This window comes from Selaginella moellendorffii, unplaced genomic scaffold (genome assembly GCF_000143415.4).
Source record: "Selaginella moellendorffii unplaced genomic scaffold, v1.0 SELMOscaffold_1, whole genome shotgun sequence".
In the NCBI taxonomy this organism is placed as follows: Eukaryota; Viridiplantae; Streptophyta; class Lycopodiopsida; order Selaginellales; family Selaginellaceae; genus Selaginella; species Selaginella moellendorffii.
The window spans coordinates 2,806,522-2,825,750 of NW_003314262.1; the positions used below are offsets into that span (position 1 = coordinate 2,806,522).

General features: G+C 44.5%; 4 protein-coding genes and 1 long non-coding RNA gene across 10 annotated transcripts; 2 read left to right on the forward strand and 3 right to left on the reverse strand.

The window, feature by feature from the left end:
- Window positions 1-2,677: 2,677 nt before the first annotated feature.
- Window positions 2,678-4,693, reverse strand: LOC112349719. 6 transcript variants are annotated; one of them, XM_024684672.1, is made up of 7 exons: window positions 4,348-4,693; window positions 3,991-4,298; window positions 3,722-3,939; window positions 3,572-3,663; window positions 3,428-3,490; window positions 2,983-3,376; window positions 2,678-2,922 (listed from the first exon to the last, which is right to left on the reverse strand). In XM_024684672.1, the coding sequence occupies exons 1-5, from the start codon at window positions 4,352-4,354 to the stop codon at window positions 3,462-3,464; spliced, it is 654 nt and encodes a 217-aa protein (XP_024540440.1). In that variant the 5' UTR covers window positions 4,355-4,693; the 3' UTR covers window positions 2,678-2,922; window positions 2,983-3,376; window positions 3,428-3,461. The 6 variants fall into 6 exon arrangements, with proteins under 6 accessions (XP_024540440.1, XP_024540430.1, XP_024540418.1 ...); XM_024684662.1 differs by having other exon boundaries at window positions 2,983-3,349; window positions 3,428-3,663; window positions 4,348-4,691; XM_024684650.1 differs by having other exon boundaries at window positions 3,428-3,663; window positions 4,348-4,691.
- A 907-nt stretch (window positions 4,694-5,600) lies between these two features.
- LOC112348201 (uncharacterized protein At4g15970-like) lies at window positions 5,601-6,574 on the forward strand (the record flags this gene model as incomplete). The annotated part of the gene is made up of 3 exons (XM_024680334.1): window positions 5,601-5,776; window positions 5,821-6,184; window positions 6,368-6,574. Coding segments are annotated over 3 exons (747 nt in total), but the record flags the coding sequence as incomplete, so codon positions are not given.
- Window positions 6,575-9,387: 2,813 nt separating this feature from the next.
- LOC112348208 (RAF proto-oncogene serine/threonine-protein kinase-like) lies at window positions 9,388-11,146 on the reverse strand. Its single transcript, XM_024680343.1, has one exon. It carries the CDS (start codon window positions 11,144-11,146, stop codon window positions 9,446-9,448), a length of 1,701 nt encoding a protein of 566 aa, XP_024536111.1. The 3' UTR covers window positions 9,388-9,445.
- Window positions 11,147-11,227: 81 nt separating this feature from the next.
- On the forward strand, window positions 11,228-13,916 carry LOC112349717. The gene is made up of 7 exons (XM_024684642.1): window positions 11,228-12,411; window positions 12,463-12,557; window positions 12,619-12,857; window positions 12,916-12,997; window positions 13,048-13,243; window positions 13,314-13,490; window positions 13,550-13,916. Exons 1-5 carry the CDS (start codon window positions 11,283-11,285, stop codon window positions 13,132-13,134), a joined length of 1,632 nt encoding a protein of 543 aa, XP_024540410.1. The 5' UTR covers window positions 11,228-11,282; the 3' UTR covers window positions 13,135-13,243; window positions 13,314-13,490; window positions 13,550-13,916.
- A 3,996-nt stretch (window positions 13,917-17,912) lies between these two features.
- LOC9657277 lies at window positions 17,913-18,165 on the reverse strand. The gene is made up of 2 exons (XR_002993485.1): window positions 18,070-18,165; window positions 17,913-18,011 (listed from the first exon to the last, which is right to left on the reverse strand). It is a non-coding gene; the product is annotated as an uncharacterized LOC9657277 (long non-coding RNA).
- Between the last annotated feature and the right edge of the window lie 1,064 nt (window positions 18,166-19,229).

The window sequence follows — 19,229 nt, forward strand, 5'->3', positions numbered from 1 at the left end:
TCCGGTGCTAACAGGCAAACCTTAAAGTCGGTATACTGGATGACAGACAACCTTTTCTTCCTACTTAAGCTCGAGCGCAGTAATATAGCAGTGTTAGTAGTATATGGAGCAGCATACTGTACAAAACCGCGGTGATGGGTAAGGAGACGGTAGCATTTCCATTCAAGCCAATTTTTGCTGAGGAAGGTTTGAGTGGCTGTCTCAGAGCGAATGCACAGGAGCTAAATAAGATGGGGGGCACAGCATTTTCGTTACCCGGATCAATGGCTGTGATTTCCTCAAGTTACAACCGTTTCGTGTTTTCTTTTTGTTTTTCCAGTGATGAGGTGCCCGTGTCGAGATGTCAGTCTCGATCGGCTGACGTGGCATGTCCACGTGGTCATGAGTCATGTCCCTTGAGTCATGTAAAAAGAGTCGGAACACAATGAACGAGCTCATGAGTGTTATGTCCATCCCTTTTTACATCACAACATGGTATCGGATTTCGGGGACGATCCTGGTTGGTTGATTTGACGTTGCTGTCATGGCCGCTTCAACACCACCACCGCCGCCGCCGCCGCCGCCACCGGTTGCTGCTCAAGTTCTCGTGGCTTCCACAGAGGAGGTGGAGAAATTCAGTGGCACGAATTTCTTCACATGGGCGACAAGAATCAGGCTGATTCTCTCTGCGAAACGGGCGTGGAACATCGTTGATGGGACTGAGCCTCGTCCCGCTGAGCAGACGCTACAATCAGATTGGGATTTTCGCAATCAGCAAGCCATCACCGTCATTGGCTTGGGATTGAGCGATGAATTCTTGCCGCTGATTGATCTCACCAAGACCGCTGCTGAAATCTGGACGTTGCTTCGCACGATCTTCGTGGCCCAAGCCACAAATTCTTCCATGCTGCTGAATCAACAATTCTTGGCGCTTCACATGGAAACGGGTGAAACCATTGCTGTGTACGTGGGACGGATTCGAGGGCTAATGGCTGAATTGACTGGTGCTGGGTCTCCTGTCACGGACGATCGCGCCAGGGCGTTGCTGCTTGCAACCGTCACGCCTGCGTTTAGCACGCTCGCATCTGTTCTATCTCACAACTTTGATCAAGTCGTGGGTGCCCTAATTGAAGAGGAACGCAAGATGAAGCGATGCCCTCAGCCAAATCTTCCTTGCTTTATGCTGGTGCTGCGGGAGGATCATCCTCGTCCTCTCAAGCTCAGCCGAACGACACTGGTTTTCGTGGCATGTGTCACTATTGCCACAAACCTGGACACTTGGCGAGGGATTGCAAGAAGAAGAAAGTTGATCATGCTAAAGCTGCCAAGAACAATGACAAAGGAAACAAAGACAAGGGCTCTGGGACTCCTTGTAAGCTCTTGATGGCTCGCTCTGCAAGCAGCAGCCACCAGCCCGTGCTCGGACCAGAGCTGTGGCTGGATTCTGGAGCATCATTCCAAGAACAATGTTTCCTTTGTCTTTGTTCTTGGCAGCTTTAGCACGATCAACTTTCTTTTTCTTGCAATCCCTCGCCAAGTGTCCAGGTTTGTGGCAATAGTGACACATGCCACGAAATGTCGTTCGGCTGAGCTTGAGAGGACTAGGATGATCCTCCCGCAGCACCAGCATAAAGCAAGGAAGATTTGGCTGAGGGCATCGCTTCATCTTGCGTTCCTCTTCAATTAGGGCACCCACGACTTGATCAAAGTTCATGGCCATGTGAGATAGAACAGATGCGAGCGTGCTAAACGCAGGCGTGACGGTCGCAAGCAGCAACGCCCTGGCGCGATCGTCCGTGACAGGAGACCCAGCACCCCCATGGCTTCCTTGTTTTTTGACTACCAAGAACCGTGTGAGAGTGACGCCGTGGGACTCGGTGACTCCTCTGCTCACAACGTACTAGGCAAAGGAACAATCAGGGTTCAGCTCTCTTCTGGAGAAATCCGGGAGATCTATCCTGTGTCTTATGTTCCGGGACTTACACACACGCTGCTGTCGATTGGAACTGCTGCTCAAGTAGGCTTCGATACTCTGTTCACAGCAATGCCGAGACTGGAGACTTGGAGTTCCAGTTGATACGCTCTACCGCCTGGATGCTCACGTGATCCTTCCACCTGTGGCGCTGATGGCTCAGGTTCCACCGACACTTGCAACCTGGCACCAGCGCCTTGGTCACGTGAACGAGCAACAGCTAAAAATCCTGTGGCGCCTGGGAGCGCGCTGCCCTTTTGCGAAGCTTGTGTTGGTGGAAAACACCACGTTTTTCCTTTTCCACAGATTTCTCATTCTCGAGCAAGTTCTGTTCTTGAGTTGGTACACTCGGACATTTGTTCGATTATGGTTGAATCTTTGGGAGGCAAACGTTACGTAGTCACCTTCCTGGATGATTACACACGGCACCTGATCGTGTACCTGCTGGCTCATAAGTCAGAAGTGTTCTCCTGTCGAGAGGGTGAATCGCACCATCATAGAAGCTGCACACTGTATGCTGCTTCACGCGGGAATGCCGGCTGCTTTCTGGGGAGAGGCAGTTAACACGGCTGTTTATGTTCGAAACCGGTTGCCAACACGTGCCCTGCTTGGGAAGACCACTCCTTATGAGCTTTGGACTGGTCACGCACCTGGTTACGATCATCACAAGCAACGCCGAAAGCTGGAGTCAAAGGCTGAGCCATCCATTTTCCTGGGATATTTGGAGGGCATGAAAGGATATCACCTTTATTCTCTCAAGCGCAAGACTTTGCTGGAAAGACGGGATGTGCTCTTTGATGAGAGCAAGCTGTACAAGGATCGCGCTGAAGTTCCTGCTCCTACTTTCGTGGAACTCCAGCTGGTGGACACAGTTCACGTGACTACAGCTGCCTCCATTGCTGCCTCTTGCTCCTGCTGGTGGTAACCTGGTGGTTCCTCCAGCACTGCCACCACGCCCTCCAGCTACGCCTCTGCAAGAATCTCCTCCAGTGAGAACACCTAGCTTCTCTGAAGAGCTGATGAACACTTACTTCGAGGGCGACGAGGAATTTCAAGCTGCTCCTGAGTTCTTCCTCGGCTCATCTTCAGTGGGAGCTGGACGTGGATCATCACCTTCAGTGGGAGCTGGAAGCAGGTCGCCAACTTCAGTGGGAGCTCTCCCAGACTCTCCACTTGTTCCACCACCTGTGATCCACCCTCCAGCATGTCCTGAACCACGGCGCTCTGCTCGAGTTCCCGTACCATCGAGGCTGCAACTGGAAGCTGAGCAATCTCGTCCCTTCTTTAGTTTTGGAAAAATTAAAAAGAAAGGAACGCACCAGGCTAACTTCGTGGCTGCTAATCCAGAGCGAATCCCCATTCCAGCGAATGTTGACGAGGCATTAGCTGGACCTCATGCTTCCCAGTGGCGAGAAGCCATGAATGCTGAAATGCATTCGCATGAGCGAAACAATACAATGACAAAGACAACCTTACCTGAAGGTGCTCACCTTGTGAGCTCGAAATGGATTTACACAGTCAAGTACAAACCTGATGGAACTGTAGCAAAGTTCAAGGCCAGGTTTGTCGCACGGGGATTCAGCCAGATTCCAGGTTTGGAATACATGGAGACGTACTCACCAGTTGTGAAGTTGACCTCTGTGCGAGTGATCCTTGCACTGGCTGCCAAGTACGACCTGGAACTGCACCAGTTGGACGTTCGCACTGCTTTCCTGCACGGCAAGTTGAACGAGGAGGTCTACGTCAAGCAACCACCTGGATTCGTCAAACCTGGTGAGGAATATCTTGTTTGCAAGCTGAATCGCGCCCTGTATGGGCTTAAACAATCCCCGAGGGTTTGGTTTGAACGCATTGATGCGTTCTTCAAGAGCCTGGGGTGTGTTCCTCTTGCAGTGGAAGGAAACGTGTACCTGTACAAGTGTGGTGACGATTTTCTCCTGGTTGCTGTGTACGTTGACGACTGCATTCTCGGTGCAAAAACCCGCCACCTGCTGGATGAGATGAAAAAGAAGCTGAGTGAAGAATTTGAGATGTCTGACCTGGGCGAGCTTCGCCATTTCCTTGGCATCCAAATTATACGCAATCGAGGAGCACACACTTTGAGTTTGACACAAGCTCACTATGCAAGGGAGATCTTGGAACACTTCAATATGCTGGACTGCTCTTCCATGGCCACACCTCTTGAGGTCAATCACAAACTCAGCCGTGACATGGCCCCTGAGAGTACACGGTGCCATATCGTCAAGCTGTGGGAAGTCTTGTTTATTTGATGCTGGGCACGCGACCAGATCTCGCCTATGCTGTTGGGAACTTGGGATGGTCTCCCAGTTCCTCGAGAACCCCGGACCTGGACATTGGCAAGCTGTGAAGCGGATTTTCCGCTACGTTCGAGGTACCTTGCATTTGCAGCTTCACTATGGCGCTGCTGTGTCACAGGAACTTCATGGGTACTCGGATGCGGACTGGGCGGGCGACCAGGACTCAAGGCGCTCTACCTCCGGGTATGCGTTCTTGCTCCATGGGGCTGCTGTGTCCTGGAGCAGTAAGCGCCAGCCGCTGGTGGCTCTGTCCTCGACAGAGGCAGAGTACATTGCCCTAACTGCTGCCAGCAAAGAAGCGATTTGGTTGACCCAGTTCTGCCGTGACCTGCCCCAGATTCCTGCTTGCACCGGCCCTATGGTGCTGTTCTCGGACAACCAAAGTGCTCTTGCACTGGCCGCCAATCCTCGCTTCCATTCTCGGACGAAACACATCGAGATTCGTTTCCACTACGTGTGGGAACAAGTCCTGGAAAGTTGTTGCTGGAATATTGCCCCACCGAGGCAATGGTGGCTGATATACTCACGAAGGCTTTGGCTCGAGACTCCTTTGAACGCCATCGCGCTGCACTGGGAGTCTGCTCTCCATCTGTTTCGGCTGAGTGGGAGGGGTAGTAGATGTCAGTCTCGATCAGCTGTCATGAGTCATGTCCCTTGAGTCATGTAAAAAGAGTCGGAACACAATGAACGAGCTCATGAGTGTTATGTCCATCCCTTTTTACATCACAACAGCTTGAGCAGACCGGGCTTGCTTGTTCTGTTCTATATTTTCAGCGTCTACAACTTGACTCATCTCTGGAGCCACAGTGGTACAACAGGCAGCTGGCCTACGAGTGCAGCCTTTCGGATGCTACTGTTACCCTGGATTGCCGCTGATAGCATCAACAGCTTGGTAAGTTAAATCCTCTTCTATTCAACTGATTGCTACTTTCTTTTTTTCCTTTTTTTATTTTTTCAGACCGCGGACGAGTTTCGCAATCTTCAAACTGTGCTGAAGGAAAGCTGCTTTTAACAAGACTGTCATCGTGACTCCTTTGAATAAGGCTTGGGCATCAAAACTGCTATCCTACTTCCTGGCTAGCTTCCAAGACGGTGACGATACGACCCGCCTTATTCCGACGTTGGTGATCTTCACGTTGGATCCATCTGCGCACAAGAAATGCCTGGAAACTCATTCGCACTGCATCCTCCTCGAGAGCAATGGCGTGGACTTTTCAGCAGAGAAGCCGTACATGACCCGGGACTACTTGAAAAGGACAAGGAAGAAAATATCGTTCCTGAGCATTCTTCTACAGATGGGATACAACTTCATCTTCTCAGTAAAAATTTGAACCACTTTCTCCTTGCCTTCCTGTACTAACTTCTTCTCCAGGAATCGTCTCCAGGATGCAGACGTCTTGTGGCTGCGAAATCCCTTCTCGAATTTCTCTCCGGAAGCAGACGTGGAGCTGGCTTGTGACTTTTTCAATGGCAACGAAACGGACATTCGCAACCAGGACAACACGGGGTTGAGATCCAATAACCGGACAAACCCTAACCGGACTGGGACAGGCACGCCAAGTTCTACTACCACATCCACGACCAGGAAGTCTTCGACAGGATCAAGCTCCACGCAGAGTTCCGGGCCATAGGAGCCAAGATCCGGTTCACGCCAACGGAGGTTTTCAGTGGGTTTTGCGAGCCAGCCAGCGACATGGAAAGAGTTTGCACCATTCACGCCAACTGCTGCCAGGGTCTCCGCTCCAAGCTTGCGGATTTGCAGCTCGTCCAAGAGGACTGGAACCATTTCATGCGGACCAGGAACAGAGCAAATCGGCCCAAGAGGTTTCGAGCTCCGAGGGCATGCCTCAAGGGATGCTTCTCGGCCTTTACATCGAAACCATGCTACAGGTCTTGCTACAACAGAAGTTTGAATGTTTCTTCAATGCCAACTTAAGCTTGTTCTTCGATGGGACTTGTTTTCATCAGATTTTCAATGAGTTCATGTAGCATTATTTTGTGAATTGCCAGTTTTCACCCTCATTCATACAGAGATTTGCAGCTCAGCCGGGGAGTTGCAAAGTTAGCTCTGAAGCCAGCTTGCTTGTTTCTCTATCAGGTCGACCGAGTTTTGATCCTGTGGAAGGCTGGGGATGAAACGAACAGCAACTGGATGCCCCGAGCACATCCTGCATCCAGCAGAGAATGGGATCATCTCCCAAAAGGCTCCACGGTGCTCATCAACATCTGGCAATCGGATGAGATCCAAAACACTGGCTTAACCCAGAAGACTGTCGTCCTGAACGCTTTCCAAAGAACCGTGTAGCTGGCTAATGCCTCTTTCAGGATTGCGTGCATGTAAGGTAAGCCGGGGACATCTGAAGGCCTTGGGAATGAATTCCTGGCCCGAGGATTCAATCTCGAGTTTGCAACTTTGCCATCAGATCGTTCCTTATTCTCCGGTTCACTCCATGGAGATCAAGACAATCAAGTGGCGGTATGAACTTCCCGACATTGATGCTCAGGGTCTGCTTCTCAATCAGGCTGATCAAGTCCAAATAGAACCTGGCAGAACGCACCAGAGCCTATGAATTCTCTGAGTGTGATGACTTTGGAGGCGGTGGCAAGACGTCCAACATCTTTGACTATGAGCTCCATTTCAGATTCTTGGTAAGCAGCAGCAGCATCCAGCCTGGAGTGAGCAAGTGCAGAGATAGTGATCATCTTTAGGTTCTTCTAGAACTGTAAGGAGCAAGCATAACATCTTTCCATCTGAAGTTGAAGTTGAAGTTTTGGTTTTTCTTTAGTTGGTGTGTGTATGAATAACAGGCTGTGCTGACAATAGGGAGGTGAGAGAGCAAGAGTAACTTTATAATGCCTTTTAAAATATTAATGTTTGACTTTTTAATCTTGGCATTTTACACAATAACTAAATTAATTATAGCTCAAAAAAAGATAGTTTTGGAGTATTTAGGCTTATTTAATAAAATTGTCATCTCTTCCTTTTCATTCTATTGCAAAAAGAGTTAGTTGAGAATATATACAAATGGGTTAGAAATGTTAGCAATTACCTTTTTTCAATTAGTTTAAAAGGAAAGAAATAAAGTGTTATATATATATAAATGGTAATGAAAATGGATTTATCTTTAATATAAAAACTTGATATGTCAATAGTATTTTTGGTATGTGATATAAAAGTTATACATTTGGACCAAGTATAAAGTTAAAGTCGATTTGAGGCCATATTTACATGTTCTCTATTGGGTGAACAATCTAACACTTAAATTGAGATGAATACTTGTGAAAGTTGTGAGTGAGACACCTTTAAGTGGTTGAAAGTTGGTTAAATGATTAAAATAGAATGAAATGTTTTGTCACTTATACATTCTTCCAAATTTTTATTATTAATAATTGAAATAAAAAAAGTTAAATCTATGTTTTTAGGTTTAATAAAATTATAGAAGTCAGGGTAATAGAATATTCTTAATAATTTATAGATATTTATAATATTTTTGTGTATCTTTTAAAATGTAAAAAGAAATAAAAATATTATGTTTTAATTTCGTCTTTAATGTAAATGATTTCTTTTCATGATGAAATGAATTTATGTAGATTTTTATTTTCATTTGAAATCAGTTTCAAATTTTAATATTTTTTTCAAATACATTTTTTAATCAAATCCATTTACAAAATTATATGCTAATCACAAGAATAATCCTCTTTTGTCATTTCAGATTCAACCACTTCACATTCATCCACCACCTCACACTATACAATGTAAAATTATGGTCTAAAGTCTGTGGTAGTAATTTTGCTAGTAACCCTACAAAGAAAAAATGAGTGAAAACAAGTAAAAGATATTTAAGCAATTAATACAAAGCATATATGTTATACATAATCATCACACCATTTACAACAATATAAACTCTATTCAATATGTCATCTTGCACTAGCAAATTTTTTTTTTCTACATTCTAAGAATTCAACACTACTTCTATAAATCTCTATAACAGTGAGATCTTCCTCTTCATATATGCAGACTCATTGTGTGGGAAGAAAAGAAGATAACATAGTCTCTAATTTTGATGTTGTATGCAAACAAGTGTTGTTGTTGAGCTATATATGAGAATTATTTGCTCCTAGTTTACACATTTGTGGCCTTTTAATTTCTTTATAGGAGAGAGTATAAATCTCTCTCCTGTGAAGAAAATAAAAGGCCACAAAAATGTAAATGTGGGAGGTATATACATAACAATATAAACATAGTATCCCCTCATATATAAAGTATATCATCTCACTATCCTTACCTAACATAGTGACTACTAAATTTTTAATGCTTTAAAAAAAAAAGAGGTGAAAAACCTTGCACAAATATCAAAATTCAAACCATACCACCTTAAAATGTATTAGCATTTTTTGAGCTCAGAAAATTAATAATTGAGATTTTTGGAGTAGTTTGAATAACACACACTTGGGTACATGACTGTAATGTAGTGATTTGCTAACTTATGACCATGGAAAGAATCTAGAATAGAAACCACACACATTAATACATGCATTGGAGAGGAATTGGCATATATTAATTATTTACTTACATACAAATATTGTGTTGTAATAATCCACACTCCCCAAAACAAATTCACCATAATGATCATACAACTCAAGCCAAAAAGCAAAAGCCCTAGAAAGAAAAGCTTATGTAGTCACTTTCAAGCACAATAAATGATTGAAATGTGAAACATTTGTAAGAGTGTGAGAAATCAATGGGGGTAATGCTTTATTGCAACTACCATATGATCCAATTGTTTGCTGCAAAACCAACATACTCAACACCTGAAACATGGTGAAACTAGCAAAAAAAAGCCTTTGTGCTATTATCTCACAAGAAATGAAAGGCAACTTACACAATTGAATATGTGTAAAGGAAAGGAGAGAGAAGTCATAATCAGAAAATCACAAATTGAATGAGAAAAAGGCAAAAATGAGGAAAAAAAACCTTACTAAATTTGCAATGATATCACAGAATTGATATCAAGGTTGCATTGCAGTCTAATGTGTCATGCCAATGAATACACAGCATATCCAATGACAAAAATATTATAAATACAATCATATTTAAATTGCAATTATAGCAATTTTAAAAAAATCTGCAAGTTTGCCACCATACTTAAAAATGCCCATATATGCTTTGTAGGTTTCATATAGCACTTCCGCCGACAAGACTGCAGCACAGAATGTTGTGCAGAATGTTACGTAATGACTTCAGAACCTCATCAACAACCGGTCTTTCAGATGGCTCATCAGAAGAACATCGACATATCAGAGCCTCCAGCTCTGCTGTTGGCATCCCGATGGCAGGCTGCGACAAGACCAACTGGGAGAATGTCTTTCCAAGGCTGTAAAGGTCCACCAATCTTGAGTACATGCTCTTACCATTTCTTCTACTTTCTTCACTCCACAGCTCGGGGGCCATGAAAAACCTCGTCCCTACTGGAGCTGTATGTGATTGTTCAGTATTGAAGTTGATGCATGCAGTACCGAAATCGGTGAGTTTCAGGACAAGTTGCTCTTCGTCCTCATCAGTGAAATCGATTAGTACGTTTTCTGGCTTGAGGTCTCTGTACACAATGTTTTTCCCATGCAGGAACTCGAGGCCCTTGGTAATCTGGAGTAGCATCTCGACCAGTTGCAAGAGCGTGAGCTCTTTGTTCTTGCTGGCATACTCTTTTAGATCCATCCTCATTACCTCCATGACCAAGTGGGTACAGCTTTTGTCAACCTTGTAGTAGCCGATGGTTTGAACAATGTGAGGAGCAGCCTGTATACTTGATACTGCGGGCAGTTCTCGTGATGGAAGATCTTGAGACTCCTTGAACTCCTTCACTGCAACTAGCCTTTGATGCCACGTTCCTTTACGAACAACACCTTGGCTTCCTCTACCGAGCATTTCCCCAAAATGAACGCTCACGTTCTCCGGGTTCAACTCGGGCAACTCTGAAGAATTTACTCTCTGTAGTATATATTCAGCATAGTGACTTCTAAATTTCCCATCTTGTGCCAGGTTTTCCAGTGCGGCTTTGTCGAGTTGGGCTGCTACTTGGATTTGTGGCAGGTAAGCCTGAATAGGACTTTTGCCAATGAGCCCGCACATGAAATGAAGTTCCTCCACGATCTCCTTAATTTCCAATTCCCTGTCGTATTTCACAGCCGCAAGCCACTCCCAATGCTCCTCATGCACGGAACACTCTCGAATCAGCCCGTTTGCTTTCCTGATGAATTGTCTTAGCCTCCTCAAGAAGACCTTACTGCTTGCAAACCCTCTCACCATTTCAACGCTGTCGTTGCAAACCCAACTCAACAGCTTGCACTGTTCCTTATGGACTCCGACAGCACTTGCAGTCCGGTCTATCTTTGCCATGATCTGATCGAGTTCAGCTTCATGCTCGACGCTGTCAATTTGTGGTGCAGGGATTCGGACATGAGATGAAGGATGTTCATGATGGTCAACCGGGCCGCTCCACCATAGCTTGAGTGTCAACGAACCTCTCTCCATGATCGCGATGCAGCCGAAGCCGAACTTCAGCGGGTACTCTCGCTGCTCGGAAGGCTCAGCTGAACGATGCGGAACCTCACTACCCTCTATCTTGATTTTCCCCAGAGAACGCCCATTCGTGTGATTCAGAACAGAGACACCAACATGGCTTCGCTGCAATGCATCCCCCTCAACGTTGAGAACCAGGGTCTCGTTCCATTCGGGATCCAGAGTCCCATGTTGTACTCGGGTATTGACCTGCTGCCTCTCGAAACTCACTATACAGTAAGGACTTGCTGATCCGCGTCCATCTCTCGGCATCAAGCCGCGAGCGCTGCAAACCTTGATATGCACCCTCCTCGCCATTGGGTGGAGCTCAAGAAGATGAACGCCGCTACGTATACCTGCACACCCCCTCCCCCCTTCACCCAACCCAGCCCCAAAGCCAAACTCTTACCCAGCCCCAAAGCCAAACTCTTGCCTATTTAGGTTTCAGAGAGCTATGGAGGACATACTGAGGTCGATCGATGCGATTTCTGAGCTTGCGCCAAATGCCAAAGCGTATCCTCGCCTGTGCAGGCTACTGTTTCTGGTATGCAATCGACATGCCCGGTACTGCCCCATGTGGATCAAATGCGGGCTCATCTCTTACCTCTCACCACCGATCAAATTTGCGGCCTTGGAGCGCCTTGCCCATGTATTGGATAGGGTGAAGGAATTTCTCAGGCAATGCAGTCATAAAGAGCACTGGGAGTGGATCGCTGCATCCAGGTATGACAGGAGATGGGAAGTTGTGGAACTTCTGTCAGAGCTTCAGGAATGTGTGGACATAATCAACTTGGACGCAATTCGAAGGTCAAGGCGAAAAGAGGGTATGTGGGCGGGCCGTGTTCTTGAGCGGCTGTCCGAGATTGAGCAGGAGCAGGATCTGTATTATGACCTCCACAGTTTGGCAAACGAAGATTGTGCCGAATTGGTGAAGAATGCAAGTTCAGAGGAGCTTGTCGAGTACTTATCTCAAAGACAAAGCGGCTACTGTCCAAGGATAAACATGGAAGATTGGCCTGCCGCTCCTACTAAGGAGTGGTTTGGTTGGCTGGGTCAGGAGGCTAAACTTGTGGAGCTCGATTATGATGAGGATCTCGAGGTGACGAAGGGTCCTTTCCTAGGTCCAAGTTCCTCTATTGTGCAGATTTTTGGATGGTGCCACTGCCACGATACCGGGAAGCATTACATACTTACCGAGAATCGCGACCGTCACATATTTACGGAGAGTGGTGACCGTCACAGTCACCATAGTGAGGCACTCACACTGTCTTGCCTTCTGGAAGTCACTTATCAAGTTGCACAAACTGTTCTACACTTGCATAGACATGGTTTTCGGGAAGTTGAGATTGACCTGAGACTGCATAATTCTGTTGAGTTCATGGTTTACTGGTGGCGACGGGGAAGGGGGAATGCGACAAGTTTGAAGAGCTTACTCTGTGAATCATTAAAACTGTTTGTGAAGTTGGCTGATGGTGAACTATATTCAGAGGTCCTGGAAGAAATCATGAACCAAAGTGACAATGACTTTCCAGACATGGATGTGATAGTCGATATCTTGCAAGCCTTTCGAACAGAGCGCACAGGTGTGTATAAATGTAACAGGCTATGAATTTGAGCTCACGCTGACAAAACAGGTGCTGAGTGGAGAAAAAACAGTTTTCAACGTTGCCGCAGAATTGAGCTTTACAGTTCTGATGTGCTCCCTGCACAGTTTGAGAACTTGCCTAAGGTGGTAAAGAAGTCTACTCTCTAGCTTAGTAGTTCATACACATCTGACTTTTGGCTTTCAGGTTGTTGAAGAACTCAGTGCTCTGTGGCACCCCCACATCTTGCGGTACTATGGATCTGAGCCAGGCGTTGAAGCAATAAACTATCCATGGATTGTAAATTGCATGCTGTTCATTTATGCAGAGGATGTACATGGAATAACACTTGCAAGTCGGTCATTGAACGAAGATGCAGTTCGAGCATACACTTGTCAGATTTTATCTGGCTTGGTGTTTCTTCATAGCAGAGGCACAAAACACGGGTTCATGTTTTAAGATTGATCATGAAAACTTCATACTGATCTGTAGATTCTTTGTCAGGGCGCTCACAGCTGCAAACATACTTGTGGATACTTCGCGTGAAGTTGTTAAGCTATCGCATTATGGCTTCGCTTTGCAATCGGTACGTGTCTAGTCTGTAAAATCTGAAACTATTACGATTTTCCTTACCAGATTGAGGTCGTTCCTGAGATGCCCGCTGAGGTTTGTGGATTGATAATCGTGGCCACATTGCTGAAACTTGTATCTCCAGTATTGTGATAGTCTTTCAGCGGATGTTTGGAGCCTGGGCTGTGTTGTACTTGAAATGATCAAGAATTTGGAGCCACAGAGTAAATATTCAAGCATATCCAACACCAGCAAAGATTTGGTTCGTCTTTGCATTTCTTTTTTTTTTTTCTTTTTCCTTTTTACATTTTAAGTGGTTGGTTTCATCACAGCTCCCACAGGAAGTAGGCAATGTCCAATCTGGTGAGGAGGAGACCCCTGAAATGCCTGGGAACAGCTTCCTAGTCGAATGCAATCACTTTTTGCATCAGTGCTTCGAAAAAGGAACAAACAGACCCACAGCAGTGCAACTGCTTGATCATCCTTTCGTGCGTGGTTATGGCAGGCTGGTAAGCTGGTCTTTACATAAACAAACATAATAATATGTGAGGTATTATTTGCATGCCAGCCAACCAACATCAGCATCAACAAGGATTTGGACCTTGAAGTGGCAGGGTTGAAAGAAGAGCTAAGGGCATTGAAGATAGACTCTGAAGATTTCTATTTGAGCCGGTTTCCTCGGCATTCAAATAGATTTTCAAGTGGCGCATTTCATGGTTTGTCTATTCATTCACCTGAGATGGAGTCTGAGATGGATCCAAGATGGAGTCTATGATGGAGTCTAAGAAGGACTTGTGATGGAGTTGAAGATGAACATAAATTAGAGTCCAAAGTCGAGTTTAAGATGGATTTGAGATGGTGTCTGAAGTTAAAATTGAGTTTGAGCACCTTTGGGTGTCGGTCATGGGATTAAACATGTGGAGCATTTAGACTAAGTGCAAAGGTTAAATGGCATAGATATTATTCATGGGATTAGCAATTTTTTCTTAAATCCGGAGTAGGATTTATGGAGGTGGTGAGTAAGACTCTTCCAAGTGGTTGAAAGTGTGGTTAAATGACTAAAGTAGAATAAAAAAATTTAATTGTTTATGTATAGTAGGAAAAAGATTTCAATAAAGCCAATTTGGCTAGGAAATGTTAATGTAACCAAAGAAAGTTATACCCACGTGATACAACCACTAAGGAATTCAAGGTTAGAGTGAACATATACAAATAAATGGGGTATATTTGGTGAAATGTTCAAAAGTTAGCTCTCACTCCTCTGAAAGATCAAATGGTCAATGCTCTCAATCTAAGTGTGGGTGACACTACCTACTTGGATATATGGCATGGCTTATTGGACCCTTACTTTACCTATATGGTTAGAGCACCCAAAGGTGGAAAGTAGAGAGAATACTCATGAGGTTTGTGTAGGGCTATAGTGTTCCAAAATATTGTCTTAGAGTCCCAATGTGTGAAAGCGAAGAAAAGTAATCCTTTTGTGTAATGACTGAAAATACGATCACATGGTGAGAAAGTCCTGAGAACCTGCCTAAAGTGGTAAAAAAGTTTACTCTCTAGCTTAGTAGTTCATACCCTTAACTCCCTCGGGAGATCAAATAATCAATGCTTTCAATCTAAGTGTGAGTGGCACTACTTACTTGGATATATGGCATAGCTTATTGAAACCTTACTATATGGTTAGAGCACCCAAAGGTGCAAAGTGGGGAGAGTACTCACAAGGCTTGAGGCTATAATGTTCCAAAATGTTGTCTTAAAGTCCTAGTGTGTGGAAAAGAAAAAGAATAGTCCTCTTGTGTAGTGATTGAAAATACGATCACATAGCGAGAAAGTCCTAGGGGTTAGAGAACCTGCTTAAGGTGGTAAAGAAGTCTACTCTTTAACTTAGTAGTTCATACACATTTGACTTTTGGCTTTCAGGTTGTTAAAGAACTCAACACTCTGTGGCACCCCCACATCTTGCAGTACTATGGATCTGAGCCAGGCGTTGAAGCAATAAACTATCCATGGATTGTAAATTGCATGCTGTTCATTTATGCAGAGGACGTACATGGAATAACACTTGCAAGTCAGTCATTGAATGAAGATGCAGTTCGAGCATACACTTGTCAGATTTTATCTGGCTTGGTGTTTCTTCATAGCAGAGGCACAAAACACGGGTTCATGTTTTAAGATTGATCATGAAAACTTCATACTGATCTGTAGATTCTTTGTCAGGGCGCTCACAGCTGCAAACATACTTGTGGATACTTCACGTGAAGTTGTTAAGCTATCTCATTATGGCTTCGCTTTGCAATCAGTACGTGTCTAGTCTGTAAAATCTGAAACTGTTACAATTTTCCTTACCAGATTGAGGTCGTTGCTGAGATGCCGGCTGAGGTTTGTGGATTGATAATCGTGGCCACATTGCTGAAACTTGTATCTCAAGTATTGTGATAGTCTTTCAGCGGATATTTGGAGCCTAGGCACTTTAGGATCTAATTTTCTGAAGATTGATGATTGTTGTGGATACAAGTCTTGCCTGTTGCATAATGTAATACCAAGCTAACTTTAGTTTTCATTGCGTAAGTTATCATTCATTCATTCATATACTGTTACATGGTTCTGCGGTGCTCAAGGAGCACAAGTGACTTTAAACACTACATTTATATGTAAGAGATAGTGATTCCTTTATCACTGTTCCTGGGTGTTGTCAAAAGTCACATGGATTATAAAATATTTACATTGGTATGTATGGTTTCTGAATTGGGCATTTTTATGGCTTCGGCGGGAAATCTCTTGTGCGTCTTGGCCATGGCGGCCACCGCGGCTCTGGCTGGGAGTTATGCGGTAAGCGCGTTGCATTCCCTCGTCCTTTCTAGCTGCTTGGGCATAACAATCCTTGCTCTCTTCCTCCAGACAAGTACAAGAACTATCCCGTCAACATCAAGGACGTGGAGGTCCTGCCGGATCCCGTTGTGAGCGGCCAGGATGCGGCATTCGTTGTTCCAGCGAGCACCAGTAGGTTTTCTCTGCGAAGTTTCTTAGCTGTATTTTAATCCAGCGACTGTGAAGATGCTGAGTAACCGTAAGGTTAGAGACATGTTGTTTCTTTCTTCTTATTGTTCTTGTGATGAGTATTTTATTGTTCTCAAAGTGATCATGAGACGCCGGTTTTCAGTTTTACAGGTGAAACTTCGTGCATTTTGCTCTTCATGTGTTCTAACTTGTGGAAGCAGTGGGAGGCACTTGCTTTGCTACTGATTGGTATCAGTGTGAATCAGCTGCATACGACGCCAACTGGGACAACGGTCGTCGTTCCGCTTCAATCCATTGCATATGTATACACCTTGATTTTTGTAAGTCAGCTCTTCTTTGCATGTTGTGCTGTTTGCTCAATCTACGATCTCAGTTACAGGTCACTGTGCCATCCATGGCGTCCGTGTTCAATGAAACCGCGCCCTTAAGAGTCAGTTCGAGACAAGTCTTCATCTTCAGGTGCGTGTGCTACACGTAGTTTTTGTAAATGTGCGATGTTCAACTTTCTAGCGATTCTGGTTACTGCTGATTTTAGTGGTATGGCCTTTACTCTCTATCTGTTTTTTTTTCTTTTTCTTAATCCATATGCGCTTTGTCAGCTGGGAATGGGCTTAATCTTTTCAAGGGCCACTCTCGGGCAAAAATGTTTCTAATCTTCAACAACGCAGCGAAAGGAATACTCTCTTGCATCTTTTTAAAATATGCTGGTAAGTCTTGAACTTTTGATGTGGCGCTTCTATAGGTGCGTTTTTCCAGATGCAATCTTGAAAAAGTACTCGTCTACTGTTTCATGGCTAACTAGTATATTTCATAGTAGGCATATGTTTTGGTAGTGACAATTGTTGATAGCATTCAAAGTGTAATCAACAAGTTCTTGCATTCTAGAAACTTTGACATTCCTTCAAAAAAATAAACCTTTGCCTTTGCAACAATCTTTACGGCTTTGGCTTCTGCCGCCTTATTCCGGCACAAACTGACAATCAACTTTGTCTTAGGAGTATCAATTGTTATAATTTCTATGCACCAGGTATTCTCGTAGCTCTATTGCAAATACTCTGCTAACATAATAATGTAACAGTTCTTCTCGGCACTAAGCAAAACGAAGGACGAAAAGCATGACAATCAAATGGACACGTTCGTTGACAAGCATAACACTTGGTCATTGCCCCATATCTTGAGAGTTTACCACCAACCTTTTCCAAGCACTTGGGCTTTAGCAATTGCCACATCTGTAAATTTCTGCCTGTGAAGAAAGTATGCACTTCACCCATGCATGATGCAATGTCTCCAAGCAAGAATCTCCATTGGGAGTAAGCCTGTCTCTAGAACCATGGTCAAATATGGAGCCTTGTATACCCTGAATTCTGCTGAGATGAAATGCTTATTGATTATTTTGCCTAACTTTTTACAAAGCCACTATCATTACCTTTATATGTAATAGATGTGTTTGACACCTCACCTATGTACGTTAGCTTTACAGCAATTCGATTGGAAGCCTTTGTCACTGATGTGATGGGCTCCTTTACTTCAGTTTTCACAGGAGGTGTTGATTGACTAGGTACTTATATTTCTCCGTGTGCTCAATCCAGCTTAGCTTCATCGTGCTCAATCCAGCTTAGCTTCATCATGATTCAAAGTATTATCTCATAAATTTGCAGCTTAATATCTATAATACTTATTCTATAACACATCACCTTTCAATCCTTCGCTTCATTTTTCAGTTCTTTAGTCCATGCTTCTTCTGCAGCTGCATACCGGTTATACCCTGGAGGCATTTCTTCAACGGATCTGTAGAACTCGAAGCCTAGGCCTGCTTCGTATAAAAGTTCATCCAGTCGCTGAAAATATTCCCAGATAAGGGCCGCAAGAGGACGGGGTGGCCGAGGCACAATGAAGATTCCCAAGTCTGGATGTTTTTTGCAGATCCGTTTGAGGTTTTCGTATTCAATTCGTTGGACGCAGAAACGAGGATGGTATTGCGGGAAGTCTGCTACCTGAACGATATAACCCACCTGAAAACGTACACAAATAAACATATAAGGAAACAGAGAATGGGCAGAGAGGACTTACACTGGACCAATGAAGAGACTCCGTCTTCAGGTTTGTATCAGTTTCTAGTCCTCATTTCTCAGGGGATCTCTTGAACAGTGATACGTGTCGTGTCCCTTCGCTAGGCAGAGGTAGCATTTCTTTTGTTCAAGAGCAAAAGGATCCACTCCATGCTAGAAAAAGAAACAAAAAGTCAAATCTGGAAAATTCAGAATAAGTGAGCTTTCTTACCCCCTTGCAGTGTCTTTCCCAATGGCCTCTCTGCTTACAGCTTCTGCATTGGTCGACGAGTAATCCCTCCTTCTCACCCGGACGATGAGTTCCTATGATCTCGTACCTGTTACAAACAAAAGCAAGTAAACATCAAACTCAATCTTGCTTACCTTGCTCGGATGCGTTCGGTAGGGTTCTCGATTGCAAAAATGTCCACCTCCTTGGGCTCTTCCTTTGTGAACACATTGTGCTGCCCGTTTTTGCTGCCGCCGTAGGCATTCTTGTGCTGCCCTTTGCTACTGCTGCCGCCGTAAGCCTTGCTGCAGTGACCGTTGCTGCTGCCGCCGTAAGTCTTCTTGTGCTGCCCGTTGCTGCTGCTGCTGTAAGCCTTCATCCGGTAGCTATACCCCGTTCTTGGTGTTGAAAAGATACGAGCTTTAAATCATCCTGTTTATCGAGGATCCCTTACCTGGAGGACCGAAGCAAAGAGGACCTTGAGGAGAGCTTTATGTAGCTCCGATGCGCGATCACAGCCTGGGTGGCACAAATAATTAGGTTTCCATGAGCTTCCACTCCATGGCGATTGATTACCTACACGAGGTAACCTTTATATTTGACCTCCATTTGTCCATTCTAAATTTCACCCTTCTTTCCTTTAGGCAAGGATGACGCTTTTATCGATGCTGGTGCTGGTGAACAGGTATGGACATCAATATTATTTGCTATGTATACTTACATCCGGTGCTAACAGGCAAACCTTAAAGTCGGTATGATGGATGACAGACAACCTTTGCTTCCTACTTAAGCTCGAGCGTAATATAGCAGTGTTAGTAGTATATGGAGCAGCATACTGTACAAAACCGCGGTGATGGGTAAGGAGACGGTAGCGTTTCCATTCAAGCCAATTTTTTCTGAGGAAGGTTTGAGTGGCTGTCTCAGAGCGAATGCACACGAGCTAAATAAGATGG

What these genes read in the sequence shown, in the direction of transcription:
- LOC112349719 (XM_024684662.1), bottom strand. An exon ending in AAATGGCGAAGCTCGCCCAG is followed by an intron (nt 3,940 to 3,990) that starts GTCAGACATCTC and finishes CTCATCCAGCAG; the next exon opens with GTGGCGGGTTTTTGCACCGA. An exon ending in AACAAGATATTCCTCACCAG is followed by an intron (nt 3,664 to 3,721) that starts GTTTGACGAATC and finishes CTTGCCGTGCAG; the next exon opens with GAAAGCAGTGCGAACGTCCA.
- LOC112348208 (XM_024680343.1), bottom strand. Translation starts at nt 11,146, where the DNA reads ATGGCGAGGAGGGTGCATATCAAGGTTTGCAGCGCTCGCGGCTTGATG.
- LOC112349717 (XM_024684642.1), top strand. Translation starts at nt 11,283, where the DNA reads ATGGAGGACATACTGAGGTCGATCGATGCGATTTCTGAGCTTGCGCCA. An exon ending in CTTTCGAACAGAGCGCACAG is followed by an intron (nt 12,412 to 12,462) that starts GTGTGTATAAAT and finishes CTGACAAAACAG; the next exon opens with GTGCTGAGTGGAGAAAAAAC. An exon ending in AGCAGAGGCACAAAACACGG is followed by an intron (nt 12,858 to 12,915) that starts GTTCATGTTTTA and finishes ATTCTTTGTCAG; the next exon opens with GGCGCTCACAGCTGCAAACA.